The following is a 24,541-nucleotide window of genomic DNA, read 5'->3' on the forward strand; positions in this document are numbered from 1 at the left end:
TGAAGGCTTTCTATTGGAATATCATCAGGACCCCTAGCTTTGCTGTTTTTCATATGTTCATGTGATTATTTCCTGTTCCGTTACTGGTTGTATAAAGTTTTGACATGGTTCATCTAGATGTAGTATGTAGGGATTAAAGTTGAGGAGCTCCTGAAAATATTCTTTCCATCTATTCATTATTTCTTTTTCCTTTATTATCAATTTCCCATTTGTATTTTTTATTACTTTTGGAGCTCTGTTTATATCCCAATAATTCTTTTCTCGCTGTTTGGCTAATCTGTATACTTTATTTTGCCACTCTTTAGTGTGTAGTTCTTCGTACATGTCATCGTATGCCATTACTCCACCGTTTTGTAGCTATTCTCTTGGACTTTTTGTATTATGTCTTGTCATATGGGTTTTTGGATTTGTACCATATTTTATATAGGGTTTTTTTTCCTGTACAGTGGCTTATACCTCTTCATTCCACCACCATAGTTCTTTGTGTGATTTGTTACCTATCCTTGTCAAGCCTAGTGTAGATTTGGCAGTATCTATTAATCTAGATGAAAGGTCTGTATACATTTTTTCACTAACTTGTGAGGAATCTATTGTTTCAATGTTTGCATTGATTGCAAAGACATCTGTCGTTGATTTTAATCTACCCTATTAGATGCATGGTTCTAGTTTTATCTTGTTTTGAGTGGATTTATTTGTGAGGTGTAAATTCATGACTAGTAACTTGTGTTGCATAGCAATATCTTTTCCTAGGTTTTTTGCAGTCAATTACATCTTTTAATCTTCTGCGAGAGATTAATTAGCATGCCAGGTTATTCTTGTACCACCTTCATATGTTATTAAATGATTGTCCTTTTTCTTATAGTAGGCGTTGGTTAAGGCAAGGTCAAAGGCTTGCGTAAATTTCAGTACATGCTCTCCTTCATCATTTCTTTCTCCTTATCCAAAACCACCATGATGCCTTTTGTAGCTGTCTCTTGGTGTCGGCATCATCCTCAGTCAAGATCTAACACTCTTGCATGCATGCTATATCAACTTTTTTCTCGTTCAACATGGATGCCAATTCTCTCCTCTTACCTTTAAGTGTGCCAATATTCAAGCTTGCTAACCTTGTTTTCTTTGCTTTGACCCTTATTTTACTTTTCAAAGGATGGAGGTCTACACCCTGTCGGTCACTTGGAGGGAACGGCCTAGCTTTCATATTTATATTTTTGTTGTATCTTTCATTTGGTTTATTAGACAAGTATCATAGCACCCGGCTGTCCAAGCCTGTCGGTGACCGGGGTGGCATTTCTAAGCTCAGAATTTCATCTTATCATATGTCTTTACACACCAGTAATCGAAAAAATATCTGAAAATTTTTACAGTTCCTTATCAGGATTGAACCTGGTACCTTCGGCTTCCAAACATACATTATAAACCTACTAAGCCACCCCGGCGATCTTGGTTAGAAATATATATAAAATATTAAAATTTTAATGTGATTAAAGTAATGTAATAGTCGACCTCACAATTATTTCAAGGCTATTCTCATAAAAAAATATGTGTTTAGCAGATCAATTTCAAACAATTTAAAGTATTATGGATCCCCTATATACGTTGCCAAAATGGCATGTCAGGTGGTCTCAAGCTAATTTTCACACAGCGATGCTTTAAAATGCGTAATTTTATAGTTGATAACAATATATTTTTGGTGTAATTTTTTTAATGCGCAAAAATAAATATTGGGAAATCAAATATAAAATTCCTTATTTATTTTAATAAAAATAAGAAAATCCAGCTAATGTAGTAGGTAATTTTGCGTTTAAAAAATAAATGATGGAGAAGCAAATAAAAATACCTTTTTATTTTTAATAAATGAAAGAGTGATATTTTTCATTTTTTTAAAAAATATGGAATTTCTCCTTTCTTTTAAAATAATATTTAATTTATTTGTGTTCTTGTAAATTTATTAAAATTATATTTTAGCTCAAAATATTTTAATATGAAATATGAATAAAAAACTTGAATCAGAAATCAAAATATTTCAATCTAACTTTGGCTTTATCATTCTCAAGTTCAAATTTGGGATTTTAATATTAAAAAAAAATATTTTATTTATCCATTATCCAAACTATCTCAGCAGTTGATAAATAGTTAAAAGTTTAAAAAAGAGATATTGATCCTACAGACATACCCTTAAACGATTATAGAAGACAAATCGTTCCCTTTTTTATTTTTAAGCTATATGTAAACTGATGTTATTGTCAGAAGCATTAAAGACAGATTGGATATAGAACCCAATATATCAAGGCGAGATCTTATAAGTTCACAGCTTACTAATCAAGTTTACATCCCTTTAAATTTTACACTATTGTTAGATTCTGCTAAATTTTTTAAATGCGTACAAAGGGCAACATAATTATTTTAAACTGCCTTAACAGTACGAACAACAGCTTAATGCTCAATTTAGACCCATTTTATCCAAAAATCTTTGATTTTTGTTAGATTGGCTTATAGAATATATATTATATTAATTTTATAATATTTGCAGCATTATAAAAATTATTTATAATAATATACTAAAATACAAAAATTTAAAATTTTTAGATTTTCTTAGAGGAGGCTCAAAGTATTTTAAAATTGGTAGGACCCTGCATCCCCTCCTCCCTACTACAGTTTTGGACATAATTGATTTATTTCATATCACCAGATATTATGAATATTCGGTTTAATTAGTAGATACTTAATTTCTATCATTGAAAAATTAAAAAAACAAATTTGAAAAGACGTGTTGTTAAAAAAATTTATAATCGAGAGTTATCCCAAAAGTTTATGTTCTGTAATTTCTTGTTTTTCTGGGAGAAGGGGAGTAGGGAATACAAAGTTTTTATATTTTTTCGTGTCCTAGTTTTATATTAATATTTGATTTGTTTAATTATGAAAATGTTTTTGTATAAAATGTCAATCAAGAATTTAAAAAATACTGATGGATTTTAAAAAAAGAAGAAAAAATTGTAACATTAATTTTTTACTGGATTTTTTTTAAAAACAATATGATTAACTTTTGCAAAAGTTTGACGTTATAATGATTAATGTTTTTTATATATAATAAAGATTGAATTATGGCTTCTATCTTGTTTTATAGATAAAATCTGTTAAAATTTTTTATAAGTTAGTAATTAATCATTAGTTCTAAAATTTTTTTTCATAATTAACTCACTTCTTCGTATATAAATTTTAATCCATATCGTCGTCCATATATTGATTGCATTCAAATACGATAATTTTATTTTTCATATATAATTTTTTTTAAGGTATAAAAATATTTTTTAAAAATACAAGATATAAATAACTTTTAGATGCAATATGAGTTGTTTACCCATTTTGGCCTCTATTTTGATTTTTACATGAGCCTTAATCTATATCATAAGTAAAACATTGTCTAAAATTTTATTACTTGTTAATGATATATCATTTAAAAAAAATTCATAAGTTTTATAATTAAGTATACTCGATAAATAATCATACATAAATGCAATTAACTATATATAATATAAACCCATTATAAGGGAAATATATTTTAAAAGAGATATATTTTTTTAAAAAAATAGATAAAAAATAAAAATTTATTAAATATATAGTAATTTAAAATATTTTAGTTTATTAACATTATATTATAAAAAAAATGCAATTACAATATAATCTATATAAATCAGATTTTATTCAAATCGGATAAATGCCATACTCCTAATCCCAACCATGATCAAAAATTTATAAATTTTGGAAATTACTGCAACTTATAATGTAAATTTACAGTAAATCGAATATTATTCACGACCTTGAGGTATTAATAAATTTTTTACAAAATCAATGACTCTTGGGATGCATGATTTTATGTTATATTTAATGATTAAAAATATAAATTCTTGGTAAATCTATAGCCAAATTTTAACATTTCAACTATAATAAGGCATTATATATGACTTGTACAAATTTTATCATTGATTTTCTGCTTTACCTTATTTTTTAAAATACAATGAATTATTTTTAATAACCAATCAATAGATAAATATGATTATATTTAAATTATTTTTAAATATAAAAAAGTTTTTATTATTAAAATCAATAAATTTATCCTAAAATATTTTCTTTCTAATTTATTTATTCAAATATTGATATTAAAATGAATTAATTTTTTTAGTTAAAATTTAAATATTCATTAAGTTGTACAATTGAATCAAATTAAGTTTTATATTTAATGATTTTTTTTACATTTGATTTTCAACACATTACTAATAAAAATTAAAGATGAAAATTTTTTTCACAAATTAAATTTGAAACAAGATATAATATAGTTATTTAATTTAATTACTAAGATTAGCAAATATGAAATTGAATTAGTAAAAAAAATATGTATATTACTGGGTTTAAGCATTTAAGCCAATGACTAATATTCCATATCTAATTTCTACTCCCTCCCCTCAGCACCACTCCTAATCAAATCAAAATTAGCAAAAAAGGGAAATAAAAATTTGTCAAACCATACCTCCTCCTTCCCCCTTTAATTTTAAAGATTTTCATGACCCCCCACCCTTCAAAGAAGTATCAGCTATTTTAAAAACTGGTTCTAACCTTTCGCAACTATTAGAAGTAAGAACTACCTTTTAAAAACTTTATCAAGAAAATACCTATTAAATTATAACAAATAAACAGTAAATAATTATTTTAAGATTCTTTTCAGTATTATAAAATGATGAAATAAATTTTATGGTTGAGAACCTACACTAATTTGGTTAGTCTTCATTGTCAAATAGCAATATGTAAAATTATCTAAAAATTTTTTTATTTAACAATCAAAACTATGATGAAATTTTATTTTAAAAAATCATTTCAACTGAGGTTAAACTATTAAATGACCATGCTTTATATTATATATTTTATAATATTGTTTAATATTTTAGTCATATTAAAACTCAACTTAATGCCAATTCAATTATTTATTCCAAAAATATTTTCTCAAAATAATTAAAAAATAATTAGCAGATGTTAATTTTTAAGAAAAAATTCAAATCAAAGTTTATCAATTTAAAAAAAAGAAATTATACAATATATTTTGAAAAATAACAAGGTTTAAAATTATAAATACCTCTTTATAATAATTTATTACTTATTTAAAATGTTACATATTATTTTTTGGAGCTGAAATAATTTAAAGATATATACCTATAGTTAATATTCTATAAAATTTTCGAAAATATTCTATTTCTTGAATTTTGAACGTTTAAAATTCTACATGTTCTAAACTACCCCCCATTTGTCAGAGTATTTTTTAAAAATCATTTCGCTTGCTCTCGAATTTATGATTAAATAATTTTATGTACTATTATAGCTGCCGACCAAATTGTAGTAGTGTTGTTTAAAACCACTAGATTTGAGCCGATTTCTCAAAATGGCTAACTCAATATTTTATCCAGCAAAATATAACGCAAGCCTATTCTTCAAAGATGGCAAACAGGTCTTATCTATTAGTGAAATCTCTAGGCTTGGTAATATTTTTCTGTCTAAAATATTTATATATAAAATTTTTCTTTTTATTCGGTAAATTTTTCTTCAAGAAAATTTACTATTATCATTATCCATGAAAATTCGATAAATAAAAAAATAATTTACAAATTATTAAAATTTTTATAATCATATTTAGGTCATATATACAATTTTTCGATAATATTAGAATATTATTATGGAAATCTATTACTAATAAATTTCTCTTCAGACTTTTCTGAGAAGGCTCTACTATATTGATGAAAGGTAAGATATAACTTCCTTTCCTAATCTTTCTGTAAGCTTTTATATCATCTAAATTTAGATTATAAGAGAAAATTTTTGAATTCCCTAGAAACAATTAATTGCAGTAAAAAAGGAAAGGGATAATATTATTAGAAATTTGAAGAGACCAGTGATATATTGGTAGTTTATTGGAACGAAAATTCAATTTTGAATGAATGTTCAATATGTAGAACCCCATAATTTTTTCAGATCATGCTTTTTATCCCCATGGTACAAAAAATGAGAGTCAAATTTTACTCAATCATTGTAATAAAAATTTACCCGTCTATTTTATGTAGTATAAATAATTTGTAAAAAAATTACTGTATATTTTTAATATAAATTATATTTATGTAGGATATTATCCATACCACTGGACATCAGTGCTCATCCCAACCTGTGATTTTGTACAAATATAAGGCATCTTAGTCTCAATAAAAAAGAAAAGAAAATTTTTTATTTATCATAAATTCCAATTTTTAGTAAAGCTGATCTTCACTTTATAAATCTTTTGTCATATCAAAGGCTATATAATAAAATTGGTTTTGGCGAAATTATTTTTTGAGAATTAAAATTAAATGGAGTGTATAATTTTTGAGTTTTTAAAGGTGGCTATATCCTCAGGAAGTAAACCGAGTTGGTAATTGTTATATTTTTTAAACGAAGGGGTGGGGAGTCTGGTTGAATCTTTAGTTGATTTAATTATATGGCCGTGATTAAATCGATTTTAATTTATTACCGAAAGGGCTGAATCACTCTCATTTATTTATAACAGCGGAATACATATTTTTTAATTATAATCTTTAGGAATAGTTGAATCGATCAATTTATATGAAGATAGATGATGACGTTTCATAAGTTGATTAGAATTATATAAAATAAATATAAAACTATTAGTTGACATGAAATTCCCTATATTTTTATTTAGATGGCACACTCCTCCTTCCCCATTTATTTCATTTTATTTTGACACCGCAAATTAACTTTCCTAATATAAAAAATAACTTATAACTAGCCTTTTATAATTTAATTCTACTCAGACCTCCGATTCTACCTAAACTCTAAACACGTTCTCTAAGGCTGGCGGGCTTAATTTATTAAAATTTGTCGTACTCAAACATTGAATTTAAAAAGGGCCCTGCTTAAAATCCTATTCTAGTTATCGATGCAGAGCTTCTCATAAGTTATCTTAGGCTAAGGTCGGACACAGCTATAATTTAAAAAATAAGTAAAAAAACCTATATTCAATAAAAAAAATAAATTAGTTTTCATATATTGATTTCAAGTCATATTGAATTTTTTTTTTAGATAAATTAAATTTAAGACTCATGACATTTTGATTTTGAAATGAATCTCGATCTCTAATACAGTATATAAAACATAAGATTATTCTCAACAAATAATTGCCTTTCCCCCACTCAAAATGGACTTTTTATTAAGAAAAAAATGGCTTTTTAATCTCCACTTTTTTAGTTTGGGAAATTAGATTACAACGAATGAATAGAAATCGGAGTTTGAAACCTGGGCTATAAAACAGGGACCGGACTGGACATTAGTTTGGGATCTTTTCCCGAACTTGTGCTGAGGAGCAGTTGCTGGTACTAAATATAAAGTTATTTCTGATACATGAAAATATTTAGGTTTAAAAAGGGTTTTTGGTTATATTAATTTCATTTTTAAGGGATAAGGCTAATCATATTTTATTATATTATATATTTATATAAAAATTTTGATTGAATCATATTTTTTAAATTTAAATTAAGCCCTTTGGCTTGGAACGAGTAGCCAATTATTTTATCACCTTCTTTTAACAAAAGAAAATATAATCGGGTTTAACAAAATCCCAATTCGGTATAAAAATTGATGCAATAAGCTCTATTTTAAAAAACTGTTTCTTAGTAAAAAAAAAGTCAACCAACCAAAAAAAGTCACAGTCCAACATCGAAATTTTATCAATAACTTTATAGTATCTAATATCTATGTAATACTGCGTTATCATATAAGTTTTGAATTCGAAATTAACATCTTTTTATGAATAGATGATAAGATAACAGATTAGATTCAAAATGTAATTAATTTTTTAAATATTGGTCTTACCAAAGATCGAATTAATTATATGTATATACAAAAGAAATTATAATGAAAATGGTCAAAACTAATAATCACGTGTTTAAGTCTAAAACTAATCTGAATCGAAATTATTTCAAATCAATAATTTTATAAAATAAATAAATTACAGTTTAGGTTATGTTTGTGAAAGTTAAGAAATCGAACATGAATAATCTAAACAACCAAAACATTTATACTCTCCTCCAAACATACTCCTCATCCTTGATTGACAGGGACCTCCAGGCCAAACTGGAGGAGATCAAGATCAAGCTGAAAAACGAGATTCGCAAGGAACTGAAAATCAAGGACGGCGCCTCGAAGCTTAAACTGGTTACCACAGATAGGACCAATTTGGCCAACGTCAAATCGATCGTCAAGAAGGCCAACGCGCGTTTGGAAGAGCTTCGCGCTCAATTGGTCGAACTAGAAGCCCACTTAGTCATGGTGGGGAGCGTTCCATCCTCGAACATCGATGAGTCATTATCCGTTAGTAGTTATTCCACCCCCGTCGTCAACAAGGCCGAAACACGAAATACGGGTTTATTAAATTATTTATACGCGTTAGTTTATAGACAAAGATCGCCATTCTACTAATTTTTACCGATAATTTTATTTTAAGGACGATAGGATGGTTGGCATTTTTATAGCTTTTGATCTTAATATTCATTCCACCATTTTTTATTATATTTTGAAAAAAAAATATCGATGCGATCCTAATTTTATCTAATACATACATTTACGTAACAATATAATATATAACTATATTTCATTAGCCTTAAATATGAAAGCTTCCGATAAGTTATAAAAGGATATTATGAAATATAATAATAAAAAATAATTATTTATAATTTATGGGAAAATTACCAGCTAGCTATAAGGCATTAATATTATATGAAAAATAGGGGATCAATGATAATAAAATAGATTAAAAATAATAATAAGACAGATTAAGGAAGGCGCTCATATTACATTCGCATCATCAGGAGAGTGAGTCTTGTCGCGACACCCTAAACTAAAAAGAAAATTGACCTTATATAAAAAAAACTTAACTTCGCAATTGTGTCAAACTCGAAAGTAAGAGAATTAGAGAAAGTTTTCGTTCGTTAAAAGAATTTTAAAAAATAGGCCTAACCAGGGCTGGCGTCAGGGTCGTAATTTTCTAAAAATTTAAGGGCTACCCAAACAGAAAATCTCCTAATTTGTTTTTTAGCCGTTTTAAGTGAGTTGTAATTTAAAAAAGGTGTAATTACTCCATAAATTTTGGTTATAATTTTCCAATTCAGTTATTTATTATTATTACAAATTATTTATATTTTGCTATAATAAATTGCTCATAGCACAGGCCTAATTTTTATTTAAAAATGTTTATTCGCAAATCCCATTTTAAAAGTAACGAATCTGGTAATATTAATGCAGTGCGTCCTATGGTTTTTGGCCTGCCCTTCCGCTATTCAAACTGCTACCCTTGGCTCTTATATATTGGCACTTTAAAATGCATTTAATGTATGAATCACAAATTTATTAGTATATATATTCATCATTGATCCCAATACGACATATTTACTTATAATTATTTAGAATCTAAGCTAAAAGTTACAAGGCCACTATAAAAATAATCTTAACAATTGTTGATTTTTTTTTTTTACAAAACTATCATATTTAATTTTGATGTTAGCGATACATGCCGATCGATAAGAGATTAACGACAATTTTGCTTTTGATATCGAATTTTTAATGAAAAGAAAATTGTTTCAAAAAACATCAAATTTCGGCTGTAAATGTTTTTTTTGTAAATTTTCAAGATTGTTTTTTTTTCTTCATCAAAATATAGGTCACATTTATATTGATATTTTTTGTGGATTGGATAAACTTTAAACATTTTAATTAATCTACCATGGGGGGGGGCGTAGTGACTATATATGGTAAATACTTTATGAATGAATGACAACAATTTGGTCGAATGGAGAGTATTTAGCCATATTATCACGCAATATAATAACATTCTTACCAACCCAAATGTAAAAGACTAAATATTTTTTGTGTTCTTACGAATTTATAATAATATTATTAATATTTTTTTTTGAAGAGGAATACATTATCAGGGGCTATTGAATTAATAAAATAAGCATAATTTGCCTTAAGGAAGCTATTGCTAACCTCTGAATCTTAAATAGAGGCCTTATGAGCCCACCCCCCGATTTTTTCCTGATTTGAAAACCGATATCTTAAAGAAATTTTTCGCCAAATTCTCACACGTTGTTAGAGTAGAGAAGATTATTGACGAAAATATAATTCGATGAATTAGCCTGTGAATTGGGATAGGTTCTAAATCTCGAACAAAAATCCCTATAAATTGATAATCTTGTTTTATCTCCTAGAAAAATTTTAAGGTAAATTTAAAATTATTTCCTCCATTTTTAGCGTCTTTTTTTAAAACTCAAACAATTGTTTACTTTCCTAGCATCGATTAGTATTAATTTCAAATTTACTTTAAAATTTTATAGGAGATATTAGCGAGATTCCCAATTTTTAGAGATTTTGGTTTTAACGATTTAAAACGAGAACCGGTGTATTTAACAATTTTACACCTTGTTCATATCGTCTTTGTTAATGTTGGACTGGGGGTTTATGTTCAAAGAAAAATCCCATATTAAAAATTTGAACTGGGGGTTTATGTTCAGACATGAAAAATCCCATATTAAAAATTTGGACTGGGGGTTTATGTTCAGAAATGAAAAATCCCATATTAAAAATTTGCCTTGTGACTAGAGATGTAAAATCGTTCCATTTGAGCCGATTTTTAAAAACGGCTAGCTAGCCTGAAGATTTTGCTCATAGATGCTAATGGTTCGGACGTCTATTAATGAAATCTCGAGGCTTAGGCAAAATTTATTTAGCTAAAATATTGAATAAGCTGTTTTTAAAATCGGTCAAATGGAGCGATTTTGCATCACTACTAATGACCATGGAATTCGCGGGATTCCATCTAGACGTCTACTACCGGGAAAGAGATTAGAGGGTTCCAAGGAGGTAGGAAAGCCAGCTGATCTAAGTGCGAGAAATATGACTTGATTGCATTTCGGCCAAACTGTCATAATCGGTATGAAATTTGCTATATCTATATGGTAATGAGAATGGAATGTTGAGCTTGTCACAGAGCATGTTCGTGGTTATTCAATTTAAGTTGATTTTGAGATGAAGTAACTTCTAAAAATTCTTATCCGCGATCCTTGATAAGTTCATCGAATCAGGATCTATTTATAGGTGAAAGGCTCAAAATAAGGTGATAAACGGAGTTGGCTGCATTTATAATCTTGTTAACTGGGAAATTTATCCAATCGATAGGTTTGATTGTTCATGATAAATGCCTTTGAAAACAGATACCACATCCTTATGAAAAGATCCGATTAATCTGAATATTTCCTGGGTGATAATAAGAATCGGACTTTTGGTTTTTTCGCTGATTGTTATAACCTCATATGTTTATGGATGCTTATAGGTGTAGAAAATGCCGTACAGATGATGACAGTATGGCGTTGCATCCCTAATGTAATAGTAATCCTGGTCGGCCAACCCGACAGGCGAAATGCAATCAAGTTATATCTCTCGCACTGAAATCAGCGATCTTTTCCACCTAATTAGAACCCTATAAACTTTCCCGCCAGTAAGCTTCCCGATGAAATTATCCTAATTCCGTGGTTTCAAGGGAAATTTTTAATATGTGATTTATCATGTCTAGACACTAATTACCCATCCAATATCAATAAAGATGCAATGAACAGGGTCCAGAATTTAATAATTGTTATCGCTGACTTATAAAATTATATTTTCATACCAATAATTTGCTCGACTAACAAAGTATGGGGACTTGGCGAATAATTTCTTTAGAGACGGTCGTCAAATTACCTCGTGAGGGCTTCTATTTGTGACTAAGGATATATATATACCATCCTTAAGCAAATTATGTTTGTTTTATAATTGCCTCTGATTATTATTTCTTCCCTTCCAAAATTGTAATTTTTTTATCCTTTCATAACAGATTTTAATTTTTTAGTAAAACTAAGAAAAAAATAATTTAATAGTATATATTTTGTTTACTTTATAAATATATTGAAATACTAATAGATTTAATGATTATTAATGTCTACACCTTAATTATACTATCTTAGATAATTAGATAAAATCTAGTTATTTTTTATATATAAAATAAACAATTTTTGTATATTTAAAAGTTCGTATTGGCGAATTAGCGTCAAAAGTAAATGTAACACCTGGGAAAAAGAGCACTTCCATTCCTACTATCGACTCGAAAGATGTAAGCAGGTTAATACCCGCTGTGCGCAAATCAGCGTCCGACCCAAAATGTGATATTAATTCTTACGTCTTGGACGCCGAAAACGATTCTCACAACATACCCACCCCAAAAAGATTCACCCAAAAAACTCCTGATTTCGCTCTACGAGAAAGAGACGACAATAATGGTAACCATCGATCAAATCGAAATTATAATTTTATTTTTTATCTAGAAGTATGGATGACCATCAAATAAATCAAAACTAAGCATGGGGGAAATCATTATTTTATAAAATATATTCCTTGTAAGTATAATTAAGATTCCCAATTCTTTCAAGTGCGATTGATAACGATGTCAAACTCTTTTTTGTAATTGATAAGGATTGTATCGCTTTACGCTTGCACTGAGTTTTTGCAATAGTGGCAGATAAAATAAATTTTAGAAAAAATTTATGTCAAGACACATAAACATAACAGCACTCATATCATTGATCAAAGAGTTTAAACGAAACCAGAATTAGGCGAAAACATTTGATTAATTTAACAAACAACTGATACGTTATTTTTTAAATTATCAAACGTAATAATTGTTACTTGATTAGATTTAGAATGTCGTGATTGGTAATAAATTATGGTAGTCGGCCTAATAAAAGGAGGAAAAAGAAATGTTGTTATAAAAAGATAATTAGTTAAATTTTGTAATTTAGTTTTTAGTTTGCCTATAAAAAAATGAAGTAGGAATGATGATAAAAAGATAAAAGCGTGTTAGGTATTAAACTGTATTTATAAAGAATTTTTTTAAAAATAACTTTTACCATTGAATATGTGACTAACGCTTTATCTTTCTTTTTTTTTGAAGTCTAGAAATTTAAAAAACAGTATTTTTTAATAAGTTAAAACAATAAATTCACATAAAAAAGTTTTGAATTTTTATAATTTAGTATTATTATACATTATGATATAATTATTATGAATTTAATCTTAACCTCACCTTTAGATTGGGCAACTAAAATAAAGATAGATACAACAATGGAGGCGCATCCTGGCGACAACCATCTTGTGAGCGAAAGATTGGCCTCTCTGCAAAAACAATTAATCATTGAACAAAAGGTTAAGCAAGGAGCTGAAAATTTGTTACAGACGATAAGGTACTGATCATCACATAGAATAATCCTAAAAAGTTACACTATTTTATACTACAGACAGGGATCCAAACCGAACCTGAACCATTAAACCATTAAAGCCGGTATATTTTATCGAACCTAAACCGCTAAAATATTTTTTAGCCGAACCTGAACCGAACCGCTAAAATGCTTCTGAACCGATTCGAGCCTCATGATTTTATGCTTATAAAATAATGTGGAAGTTATTATATTACTAGTATATTGCAAAAATTTTAATTATATTCGAATTGTTTTAAAGATTATTATCAATCACATTTGATTGATAAATATCAGTCATAATTTTTATTAACTTTAGTATATTGTCATTTTACAACATTTTTTAAATATTTTGAGCTTATAAATGATAATGCATAGAGAAAAATTAAATCCAATAAATAAATTATTTATATATAGTATTATAAATGACGCATCATAATATTACTGATTGTCAAATAAATATGAAAGGCCATTTTGGAGACAAAAGCCTAATAAAGACGGTAGAAAAAAACAAACAATATCAGTAAAACTAAATAAAAAATACTAATCGATGCTTGTACTGAGTTGGCCACTTTTAATGGTAGACCATTCAAATTAATCGATGATGACGGTTTAAAAAAAATTCTTGATCCTATATTAGAAGGCATGGATAATATTAAAATTAATTCTCAAAATATTCGATCTAATGTTGCAGAATTAGCCTTAAGTATTCGGCAATATAATCAAAGATATAAATGGTAAGTTATTATCTCTAAAAATTTACTGTAACTCGTCTAGACACGTCCATTATTGGGATTAATCTTCAGTATATTTAAAAAGTAAAAATTGTTCTGGGAACACTAGCAATGAAAGAAATTTTTGAACGGCCCGAAAATTTAAAACTCTTTTTAATAAAACTATTAAATTATTATGAAATCAAAACATCACAAATATAAACTATTACAACTGACAATGGGGCAAATCTTATTAAGATGGTAAAATTTTTTATAGAGGATAGTGATTATGACAATCAAATGCCTGAAAATGATGAAGAAGAGCAAATACAAAATATAAATAATTTGAAATATGTTTCTACTAATTTAACAAATGTAAATGATGAATTAATAATCAATCTTGATGATTCTTAATATAATATTATAAATATAAGATGTGCTTCTCATGTGGTAGATCATGAATTAAAAAATTGCTCAGTTTCTAATATTATTATTAAAGCTCGTACTGCCTGCAAGAAGCTAAGGACAAAATCGATATCAATCATACTAAAAAAATTAAACTTAAAAAGACCTATATTGGATTGTCACAGATGGTTATCAACCTATATGACATACTAGAGAGATTGTAAGAATTAAAAGATAATGTGTGAGGAATTATCAGCATCATACAGTGAACTTTATTTTACAGCTTTGGGAAGCAATTATAGGGTTGATAAATATCCCAAAACCAATTAAAGTAGCTATCAAGAATTACAACTTGAGCAGCTAACTTTAGGGGATTTTTATGGCATATGGCTAAAAGCTAAATTAGAAATTTCTATTACTTCACCCTTTGCTGGTTCAATAATATATGCTATGTATTTTAGAGAAACAACTTTAAACAACAATGCCTTTTTATCATGCCTATATCTAGATTTAAGGTATGTTTTAAAAATATTATATTATATCTTATATAAATTTAATTAATAATTTTATTTACTTTAATTAAAAATTGTAATTTACTTTATATATTTTTCTATCTATTCATAAAAAATAATAAGATGTTTTTAATGATATTTTTAATTTTTATTATATAGATGTCAAGTGCTTCTGACTGAAGAAGAAAAAATCAAGGCTGAGCGTATTATTAAAATATGGTTTAACATGGAATTAAACTTTTTATAAGAGTGGAAGATCCTAGTGAAGATGAATCAACGCCGGTTAATGTATCTTCACTTGAAGAGGATTTAGTAGTCTTAGAAAAGATGGTAACAAACAGAATCTGTTATAAAAATCGGAGAATATTAGAAATATTTTAGTTAATTTTTCTAAAGAACCTAGTTTAAATAAAAATATGAATATTTTAGATTGTGGAGAAATCAGAGTAATCGATACCTAGAATTATGTAAATTGTCTGATTTTATACTGGCAGTGCTGGCTACCCAACTTAGTGTGGAAAGATGTTTTTCAACAATTAAATTTATATTATCTCCTTATTGATGTAATTTGAGTGAGACGAATCTTGAAAATATATTAATTGTGCAGCTTATAAAAAAAAATTTAAGTAAATAAAGTTAAATATTGTTCATATTAAAATTAATCATTGATATTTATCTGTTACTAGCTAATAACCTGTCAAGAATGACGGGGAGGGGTAATTAATTAGTTTGTGTATATGGTACTAAATATGTTTTATATTAAAATTTAGGAGAAAAAGAGGTAAAATTGTTGCAATGTAACCCGTGAGCATTAAGGGTATTAGAAATATCAAAATTTAAATTGTGATAGGAATCATATTGGGTAAAATTAAAAATAGAGATTCTTTAAAATTTTTGAATTTTAAATATGGGCTAGACATTGGCCTCAAAATTTTGTTTTGCAGACACAGCTAGGCCTGATCAAAAAACCACGTCCCATACAACTTTCCCAAAATTTTGCCATTTATTTCTATTGTAATTTAATAATAATTGAATAAAATTTAAAATAGAGATGCTTGGAAATTTTTTAATTTTAAATATGGGGTAGACATTGGCCTGAAATTTTTTTTTGCAAACATAGCCAGGCCTGATCAAAAAACCAAATCCCATGCAACTTTCATAAAATTTTGCCATTTATTTCTATTGTAATTTAATAACAATATCTTAAATTTAATTTTATATTTTAAAATTTAAATTTGTGATAGAAATCATATTATTAAAATAGATATGCTTGAAAATTTTTTAATTTTAAATATGGACCAGACATTGGCCTTAATTTTTTCTTCTCAAACCTGGCCAACCCATAATAATTTTGTAATTCTTTCCCAAGTCTGGAGATAGGTAAATCTCTGAAAACCATATTGTTGGGAAAATTTTCTCAAGCCCGCTAAAGGCCATAATAATATTGATAGTTAAGAACTGAAATAAAATATGTAAAAGTCATAATTCATTTAAAAATACAATCAGAATATGAAAGACTGAAATAAAATATGTAAAAGTCATAATTCATTTAAAAATACAATCAGAATATGAAAGTTGCATGAGCCTTGGTTTTTTAATCAGGCCTAGCTATATCTGCAAAAAAAATTTTCAGGCCAATGTCTAACCCATATTTAAGATTAAAAAATTTTCAACCATTTCTATTTTATATTTTACACAATATGATTTCTATCACAAATCTAAATTTTATTCTAAATATAAAATTAAATTTAAGATATTTTTATTAAATTACAATAAAAATAAATGACAAAATTTTATGAAAGTTGCATGGGACTTGGTTTTTTGATCAGGCCAATATAACCCATATTTAAAATTCAAAAATCTTAAAGCATCTCTATTTTAAATTTTATCCAATATGATTTCCATCACAAATTTAAATTTTGATATTTCTAATACAGCTCACGGTATACATTGCAACATTTTACCTCTTTCTCTCCTAAATTTTAATATTTATATAAAATTTATTAATAAAGTATATTTAGTACCATACACTCAAACTAAATAATTACCCTTCAACCCCGTCAGCTAGTATGGTAATAAACGGCAGAATTTTAAAAATATCAGCTATTAATTAATATATATATATATATATTTAATATTTTAAATTTAATTATATTAAGTTGATACATGCTTAAAACATACGACTTTGAAACGGGAGGCTTGTGTTCGACTCTCGTAGAGAGCAAAAAAATAACATTAATTTATATAATCTCCTTAAATTTAAATACATTAGGAAGATACGAAAACGATCATGTTTTGATAATGGAGATTATATATATTAGACATTTATAAATTAAATATTTTATAATGTGCAATTAATAAAAATGAAGGTTTTATATGTGTTTTTTATTTTATTGATGATATAAAAAAAATATTCTTCCCTATATATAGTTCGAATATACGTTTGAATTAAAAAGTATTCAAATCGGGTTTTAGAGGTTCGAACCGAACCGATATTTTTATTTTTTATGAACCAAACCTGAACCTTGAACCGTTATTTTTATCCAAACTTGAACCGAACCGGTAAAAATCTTTAAGGTTCAGAAACATTTTTCCTCATATCTAGCTAGTAGATAATTGCACGGATCTATCGGATCTCCTGGGTGCGTCCATAGTTGGATTGAGCCAGGTCGAACAAAAAAAAATATAGCCTTTCTATTACAAAATATTGTATATGAATTATAGCATGAATCCCGCCATATCCAAAGATCGTAAAATGATGTCCGAAGCACAACTCATGCTCAGTGACGCCAAAATGAAAATCGAATATATTAGAATGCAAATTCTAAAAGTTCAAGCTATTGGAACCAATATAGATCATAATGCTTCTGCTCATTCAAATTCTGAAAACGAATGTATTACGCTTTCGTATTTATTTGTACAAATGCCTTCTTAAATTTCCTTTGGTTTATAAAAATATTTTGTCTACCAAAATATGGTAGGCTGTTTTTATATATTTTGGGGGTTAGGCTAAAACAATATCATAGCATTCTAAGCTTATGAGAAATTCGTTTAATAGTCATAAAAAAATTAAAACTATAAATATAGTTATAAATTTTCCTGGTTAGTTTAAGTATTTTTTATATACACTTACTTTATTACTTTAAAATATAGAAATCATTTACAATTAATACAGCTAGTAAGCAGACAGACGATAAAATCATTTGTAAACGTTCAAAATACCCAATTTTTTAGAAACGATATTTTGTCACGCTCGTCTTTGGATTTGCTATCTTTTAACATGATGCACTCGAGCGCTTTAATATGGTCTTAGCCTTAGGCTTATTAAAAAAATTTAACCATTTAATTATTGAGTCTGGGACTGGATAGTGAATATATCATCTTGCTTTAACTTTTGATAAAGATAAGAGTAGAATATGATTTTAAACAAGCCAGTAAGTTAGAAGACGCCAATTGTGTAAGTTAATAACCTGAGCGAATTCAAATTAAATAAAGTTTTTTTTGGTAAAGTTATATTTAATATAGATTAGTACCGAATTTTTCATACATTGTTTTGATTCACTATAAAATATTTTAATTTAAAATTGTCTATTTAGTTTCGGAATTGGAGTTAAGGATCGAAGATATCAGATACAGAATGACGATTGAATTGGCTATAATAGAAGGCGCTAAAAATGCCATAAAGATTATGCAAGGTCTAAAAAATCTCGATAAAAAATCCATCAACGAAGTGCGTGTATGCATTCATATTCCGTTAGCATTTTTCTAATCGGTTACTTTCCCAATATTTATATTATAAATTAATAAACTAGGCCCAACTAAGGCTCTTTGAATCTCAGCAAAAATTGGACATGCTAAAATTAGCTTTCAAAAAGAGGGTTGAAGAGATTTGCTCCAAGCAACCCCTTCCCGTGATGTACGATCACGAAAACGCCGGCGAATACCATGGCCATAAAATTACCCAGCTCAAATCGGAATTGGATACTATCAAAAGGATTGGTAGCTTGACTTCATCCCTCAATTATTTTCCTAATGCGTCTGGAATCAAGAATGGTAGCATTGGATCGATACCCAAACCCATAGCCATAACTGGCATATTGGAAGTTAGGTAAGTTATTAAGTTTGCCCAACATACTTTTACTTATGGCTCTCTTGTGTTTTTTTGATTGGAGGGGTTGCGTGATAGATAAAATGTATGAACGAATACATCTTCTATTTTAAAACGAAATTTAGACTCTTAGGATGTCAAGATTTGTTGGAAGATATCTCCGGCAAGGACAAGAAGGAGCAGCAGCTGTCAATGATCCCCAATCATAATAATAATTCCTTGATATCATTTCCGTCCACACCGACTGACCTAAAATCGATTGTAAGATCTTTCCATAAATCCAGCAAAATTTACAGCTTTAAAGACGAGATATCAAGTCAAAACATTCCTTTCTTGAATTTTTGTAGCTGATTAACTGGCGCTTAGGATAAAATATTTTAAATGTCATATTATTAATCCGTATCTTTAATAATAATAAAAGAAAGCATTTATTATATACATGCGAGTTATAACATATTATTCTTCTATTAAATATTTACCTTAATGAATTTAGACGAAATCAGCGGAATTCTTAAATTGGATAACATGTTTGTCGGGCAAACCAAATGGAGCCAGTACTCGCAGAAGGCATGGGATCAAAAATTTATATTGCAACTGGATAGAGTACGTTGTATAATATTAATAACTAATAATATTGCCATCATGTAAATTATATTGTTATGCATGAACAGGAATAATAATGATTTAATTCTACTCAATAAAGTTTCAAAGATGCATTAAATTGATAATGTTACCAATTCTTAATTGTTAGATTAACCTCGACAACATGTCATAAATAAGTTGGTATGTATTAGGTTGATATGATGGATGAAGTTGGTGTTTAAACAAAATCATTATTTTATTTAAACGTTTTGTTAAATATTGTAGTCTCGTGAATTGGAAATCGATATTTATTGGAAAGATTCGAGATCTTTGTGCGCCCTAAAATTTTTAAGGCTGGAAGACTTTTTAGATAATCAACCTCATGGACTTATATTAACGTTGGAACCCCAAGGATATTTATTTGCGGAAGTATTTTATAAATATAATTTTCATGAAATAAGGTATATGCACACATAGGCCTATTCAAAAACGAATTCGAATCGAATAGTGCATTATTTATATTCGATTCGTTTATTTGAATTAGTACGAATAATAAAATCTACTATTTGTATTCGATTCGAATATTTCGAATAATTCGAATTAATTTTTTAAATAAAATAAATCATACTCAAATATATTGACAAATTTGATTTTAAACAGAAAAAATTATAATAATATGTAATCAATAATCTGATAATAAATAATATATAATCAAGTTATAAACAAAATTAAAATGTATATTATTAATTTAATTTATAATTTAAGCCAATTTTTAAGGCAAAGAGTTTTTCTTATATGACATGCGGTTTTTTGACAATAAATTAGTTCCAACTGAGAAAAGCCTTTCACAAGAAGTTGATGTTCCTTGTATAGATAGATAATCCCTTGCCATTTTCGAGAGTATGGGGATCCGATATGCATTTGCCTTCCACCACATTAACGGGTCAGTATCACTCTTTGCTCTTGGTTCACTCAGATAAAAATCTATTTCATACAGTTGAATATTATTTTGTTTAAAAACAATGTCTAGCCTGTTTTGTTGAATTTTATCCTTATTTGTTTGACAGTTATAATTATGAGCTTATAAAATAAATCATATTTAAATTGGGGTAAATTAAATACCTGTATATCTATTGTAAATCTCTTTAAATTTGTCCATTAACTTGGATACATCATTATCATAATCAACAGATATTGATTTAAAATATTCTAATTTAAGCCTGATATCTAATATTGTGGTTATTATTGCATCATCGGCAGTTAAATTATAATAGCCCAACAATTTATAACATGCTAATTTGAAACTATTGTTAAAGGATTTATGGAAACCAGGTTTTTCATTTTTTGATGTTCAAGAATTAAAATATAATAAGGTATAACCAAATTATAAGTAGGATAATTCTCCCCACATACCATATTTGTAGTTTCATATAAAGGCAATAGGATAGTTTTAATTTTTATAAGATCCTCCCATTCTTTCTATATGTTATCAAAGTATTATATTATTACCTAATTATAAATTTTAGTTTACCTCTGATATTTGTTTTGAATAATTTTAATATTAGTTATTACTTCATTAACTAATTTTGTTATAGCAGGCTTTAACAATAAACCCCTTTCAATCATTTGGTATTCCACCTTATTTCACAATCCAATTTTGGTTTTAAAAAATTTAGGGGAGGGTGTAGGGAACTACATATATTTTTTAATAAATTTAATTTTTTAGGGGAATTACAAATCATTCTAATAATGTTTCTTAGTTTTAGAATTGAAGGATCTAAAATTTTTAAAATTTCTTTGGATATTAAATTAATTACATGGGCAAAGCATCGGATGTGCCCTATTTTTATTAATGTATTTTAAAGAAAATGTATCAATAAATGTTTTATTATTAGGCATTATCTAAAGTTATATAAAAATTTTTATTCTCTAAATTATAATTTTTAATTATTTTAACAAAGGCTTTAAATATATTTTCACCTGAATGTGTTTCATTTATTGGACTGACATCCAAAATTATGTTATTTATTTTAAAATTATCATCAATAAAATGAGCTGTTAGCCCTAAAAAGTAACCTGTGTTCTAGTCCAAATGTCAGATGAAAAATTAATCTGACTTTTATTTTTAGATATTATTTTCTTTACCAACTGTTCTTTTTCTGCAAATGTATTATACGTGTGCAATTTAAGAGTATTGGAGCATATTGATTTTACAGAACAATCAAGATCACTTATAAAATTTTTAAAATCATTTGAATCAATAATTTTAAAAGGTATATTATTATTTATAAATAATTTTAATAAATTATCCTTAAAATTAATTTTTTTGAAGAATTTGGTGTAGACTAAAAAAATGTCAATTTTATTATTTTTTTACTAAGGTGTGAATGAAACCCATTATAATGATTAATAAGAGGAGATGTTGTTTTGCCTTTACATTTTATAATACTCTTGCAATGATTGCAAGCAGCCTTTTCACCGTCTTTAAGGATTTGATGTTGATCCCATATGATTGCTCTCTTTTGTGAGGAAATTTTCTCATCTTCAACATCAATCATATATTCATCAGAAGCATTCTCCTCTAACATAATTAGGCTAGCTAACAATAATTATTGTAGAGATGTAATATATTTTTATATACCTCTGGTTAGTTTTTTTAATAATAATAATTAATTAATAAACATTCTATCATATTGTTATTTTTTTGCGCATTCTGTTTATAAAAGTGTGCGATAATCACTACAGAATCTGTTTTTAGTGAAGCTGGTGATATTGACAGTTACTATCGCCGCAAGCTGACCTCTGATAAATCGGAAATATTGGTATTTCTAAAAAGAAATCTTCCCTATATTATGTTAAATATTTATTTCAAATTTCATAATATAATTGTTTATTACTTAATATGTATATAGATTAATGTTATTACTTATTATATAAAAGTGATTTAACAATAAAAATATTTTATATACTTTTAGAATTGTAATTGAATTGAATATAAACTATAAACTGATCATTATAATATATTTAAATGACATAAGTTATGGTATAGTTAAATTATAGATGTTATACTAATAAAAAGTATATTAAAAATTAAAACCATTGTTATCTTTACAGAATACAAAATTAGATATGATATCGGATCAGTAATAGGCCGATATCAATTGATATCGGATCAACCTCTAAAAAGTAGTATCGGTTACACCCCTAAAAAATATATATCCAAAATGATTTTAATTTGATAATCAACTATCTTCTATAAAAGATTTTAATAACAATTATCTAAGAGGGACTTATGTATAGGTATTATGTTAATAATTATAAAATAAAAATGTATATTATACTTTAATATGTTTAACAAAGTTTGTGAGGAGTATGTTCAATCTTTAATAACATTTTTACTTGTGTAATTTTGACATTCGGCTTGTGCCCTGTCCTTTTTCACATGAATTACTTTATAAAATTTTCCATCTAGAATTTCATGATTCAGATTTGATTCAGGAGAACCTATCTCCATAATTTCATCTTGTTAAACATTCTACAAATTAAAAAATATTACATACAAAATATAACCTTTACTTATTTAGTTTTGGTGTTGCTATTTTTAATCTATCTATCTTTGTGATCTGTAAAATTCCCAACTAATTTTGGTTATCAATATATTTAAAATATAGCAAGAAAAAATAAAGAAAATAATACAAGATTTCACGAAGAAAATAAAGTTACATTGTGTGATATGTAAATGTTTTAAACATGAATATTAAAAAGAATCTGTATCTGTATCTTTTTAAAGAAAATGAAAAAGATACAAGATTCTTTTCAAAATAAAGGATCTTAGATACAGATACTAGTATCTTATTAAAAATGTCAATAAGATACTGAGTACAAGATGCAAAAGGATCTTGTATCTTAGATACAAGTATTCGCGGTACTGCCCAACTCTGAGTATAACCAACTATATTGTAAAATAAACATATTTTAAAATTTTATATTCAAAACCATTATAATTTTGCGCCTATTAATAGAAATTCCTAAGGCCATAATTTGTAGATATATTCTTTTATTGTTGTGGATCTACTATCGTTATTATTTGAAAATAACGATTTTATCAGCTTATTTTATTTTTTTACTCCTAACATCGCTACCAATCAATCATCATATATTTCAAAACTTAAACATTTTTTACAACCAAATGAATTTATGATAATTTGTGATTTCTTTGAAAATTATGCATTTATAATCCAAGACACTATTCAAGGATTTCACTGGAATAATAATCAAGCCACAATCCATCCTATGATAGCATATTATAATAATAATGGCAATATAGAAAACCTAAATTATATGGTAATATCAGAGTCACTTCAATATAATGTTATTGCAGTACATTTATACCAGACTAAAATGATAAAATTTTTGACCAATCAATTCAGCAAAAAACCAAACAAAATATATTACTGCTCTGATGGATCAGCTGCGCAATATAAAAACAGAATTTTTTATAAATATGTGTTATCATGAATCAGATTATGGTGTAGCAGCTGAATGGCATTTTTCAGCTACATTCCATGGAAAAGGTCCATGTGACGGCCTTGGCGGAACATTAAAAAGATTAGCAGCACGTTCAAGCCTTCAGCGCATCAGTTCTGGACACATTTTAACGCTAGTTGATTTTTCAAACAAAACATGCCATCAGTAAATTTTACATATATAACCAACGAACAATAAATTTACAAGAGATTAAACTACAAGAAAGATTCAATTTAGCTCGTTCTATTCCAGGAACTTCTTTTGAGTTTAAGTAAACTTAAATCAAAAATATATTCATATGCAGAGGACTTTCAAATTAACAATATC

At 27.1% G+C, this 24,541-nt stretch overlaps 1 protein-coding gene across 2 annotated transcripts in view; it reads left to right on the plus strand.

Moving 5' to 3' along the window:
* The first annotated feature begins 3,695 nt into the window (after positions 1-3,695).
* The window catches only part of LOC135922977 (serine/threonine-protein kinase N2-like), a 34,814-nt gene continuing 13,968 nt past the window's right edge, over positions 3,696-24,541 (plus strand). The window contains exons 1-10 of one of the 2 annotated variants that reach the window (XM_065457545.1): positions 3,696-3,823; positions 8,045-8,452; positions 12,147-12,395; positions 13,205-13,355; positions 17,722-17,891; positions 18,594-18,727; positions 18,810-19,105; positions 19,231-19,421; positions 19,599-19,708; positions 19,973-20,116. In XM_065457545.1, the coding sequence (XP_065313617.1) occupies positions 8,053-8,452; positions 12,147-12,395; positions 13,205-13,355; positions 17,722-17,891; positions 18,594-18,727; positions 18,810-19,105; positions 19,231-19,421; positions 19,599-19,708; positions 19,973-20,116 (1,845 nt within the window). In that variant the 5' untranslated portion in view covers positions 3,696-3,823; positions 8,045-8,052. Of the gene's footprint in view, positions 3,824-5,088; positions 5,108-8,044; positions 8,453-12,146; positions 12,396-13,204; positions 13,356-17,721; positions 17,892-18,593; positions 18,728-18,809; positions 19,106-19,230; positions 19,422-19,598; positions 19,709-19,972; positions 20,117-24,541 lie in introns of those variants that run through there. The other variant, XM_065457546.1, reaches the window with a different exon arrangement.

Source organism: Gordionus sp. m RMFG-2023, chromosome 1 (assembly GCF_954871325.1).
Source record: "Gordionus sp. m RMFG-2023 chromosome 1, tfGorSpeb1-WG-v2, whole genome shotgun sequence".
NCBI classification, from domain to species: domain Eukaryota; kingdom Metazoa; phylum Nematomorpha; class Gordioida; order Chordodea; family Parachordodidae; genus Gordionus; species Gordionus sp. m RMFG-2023.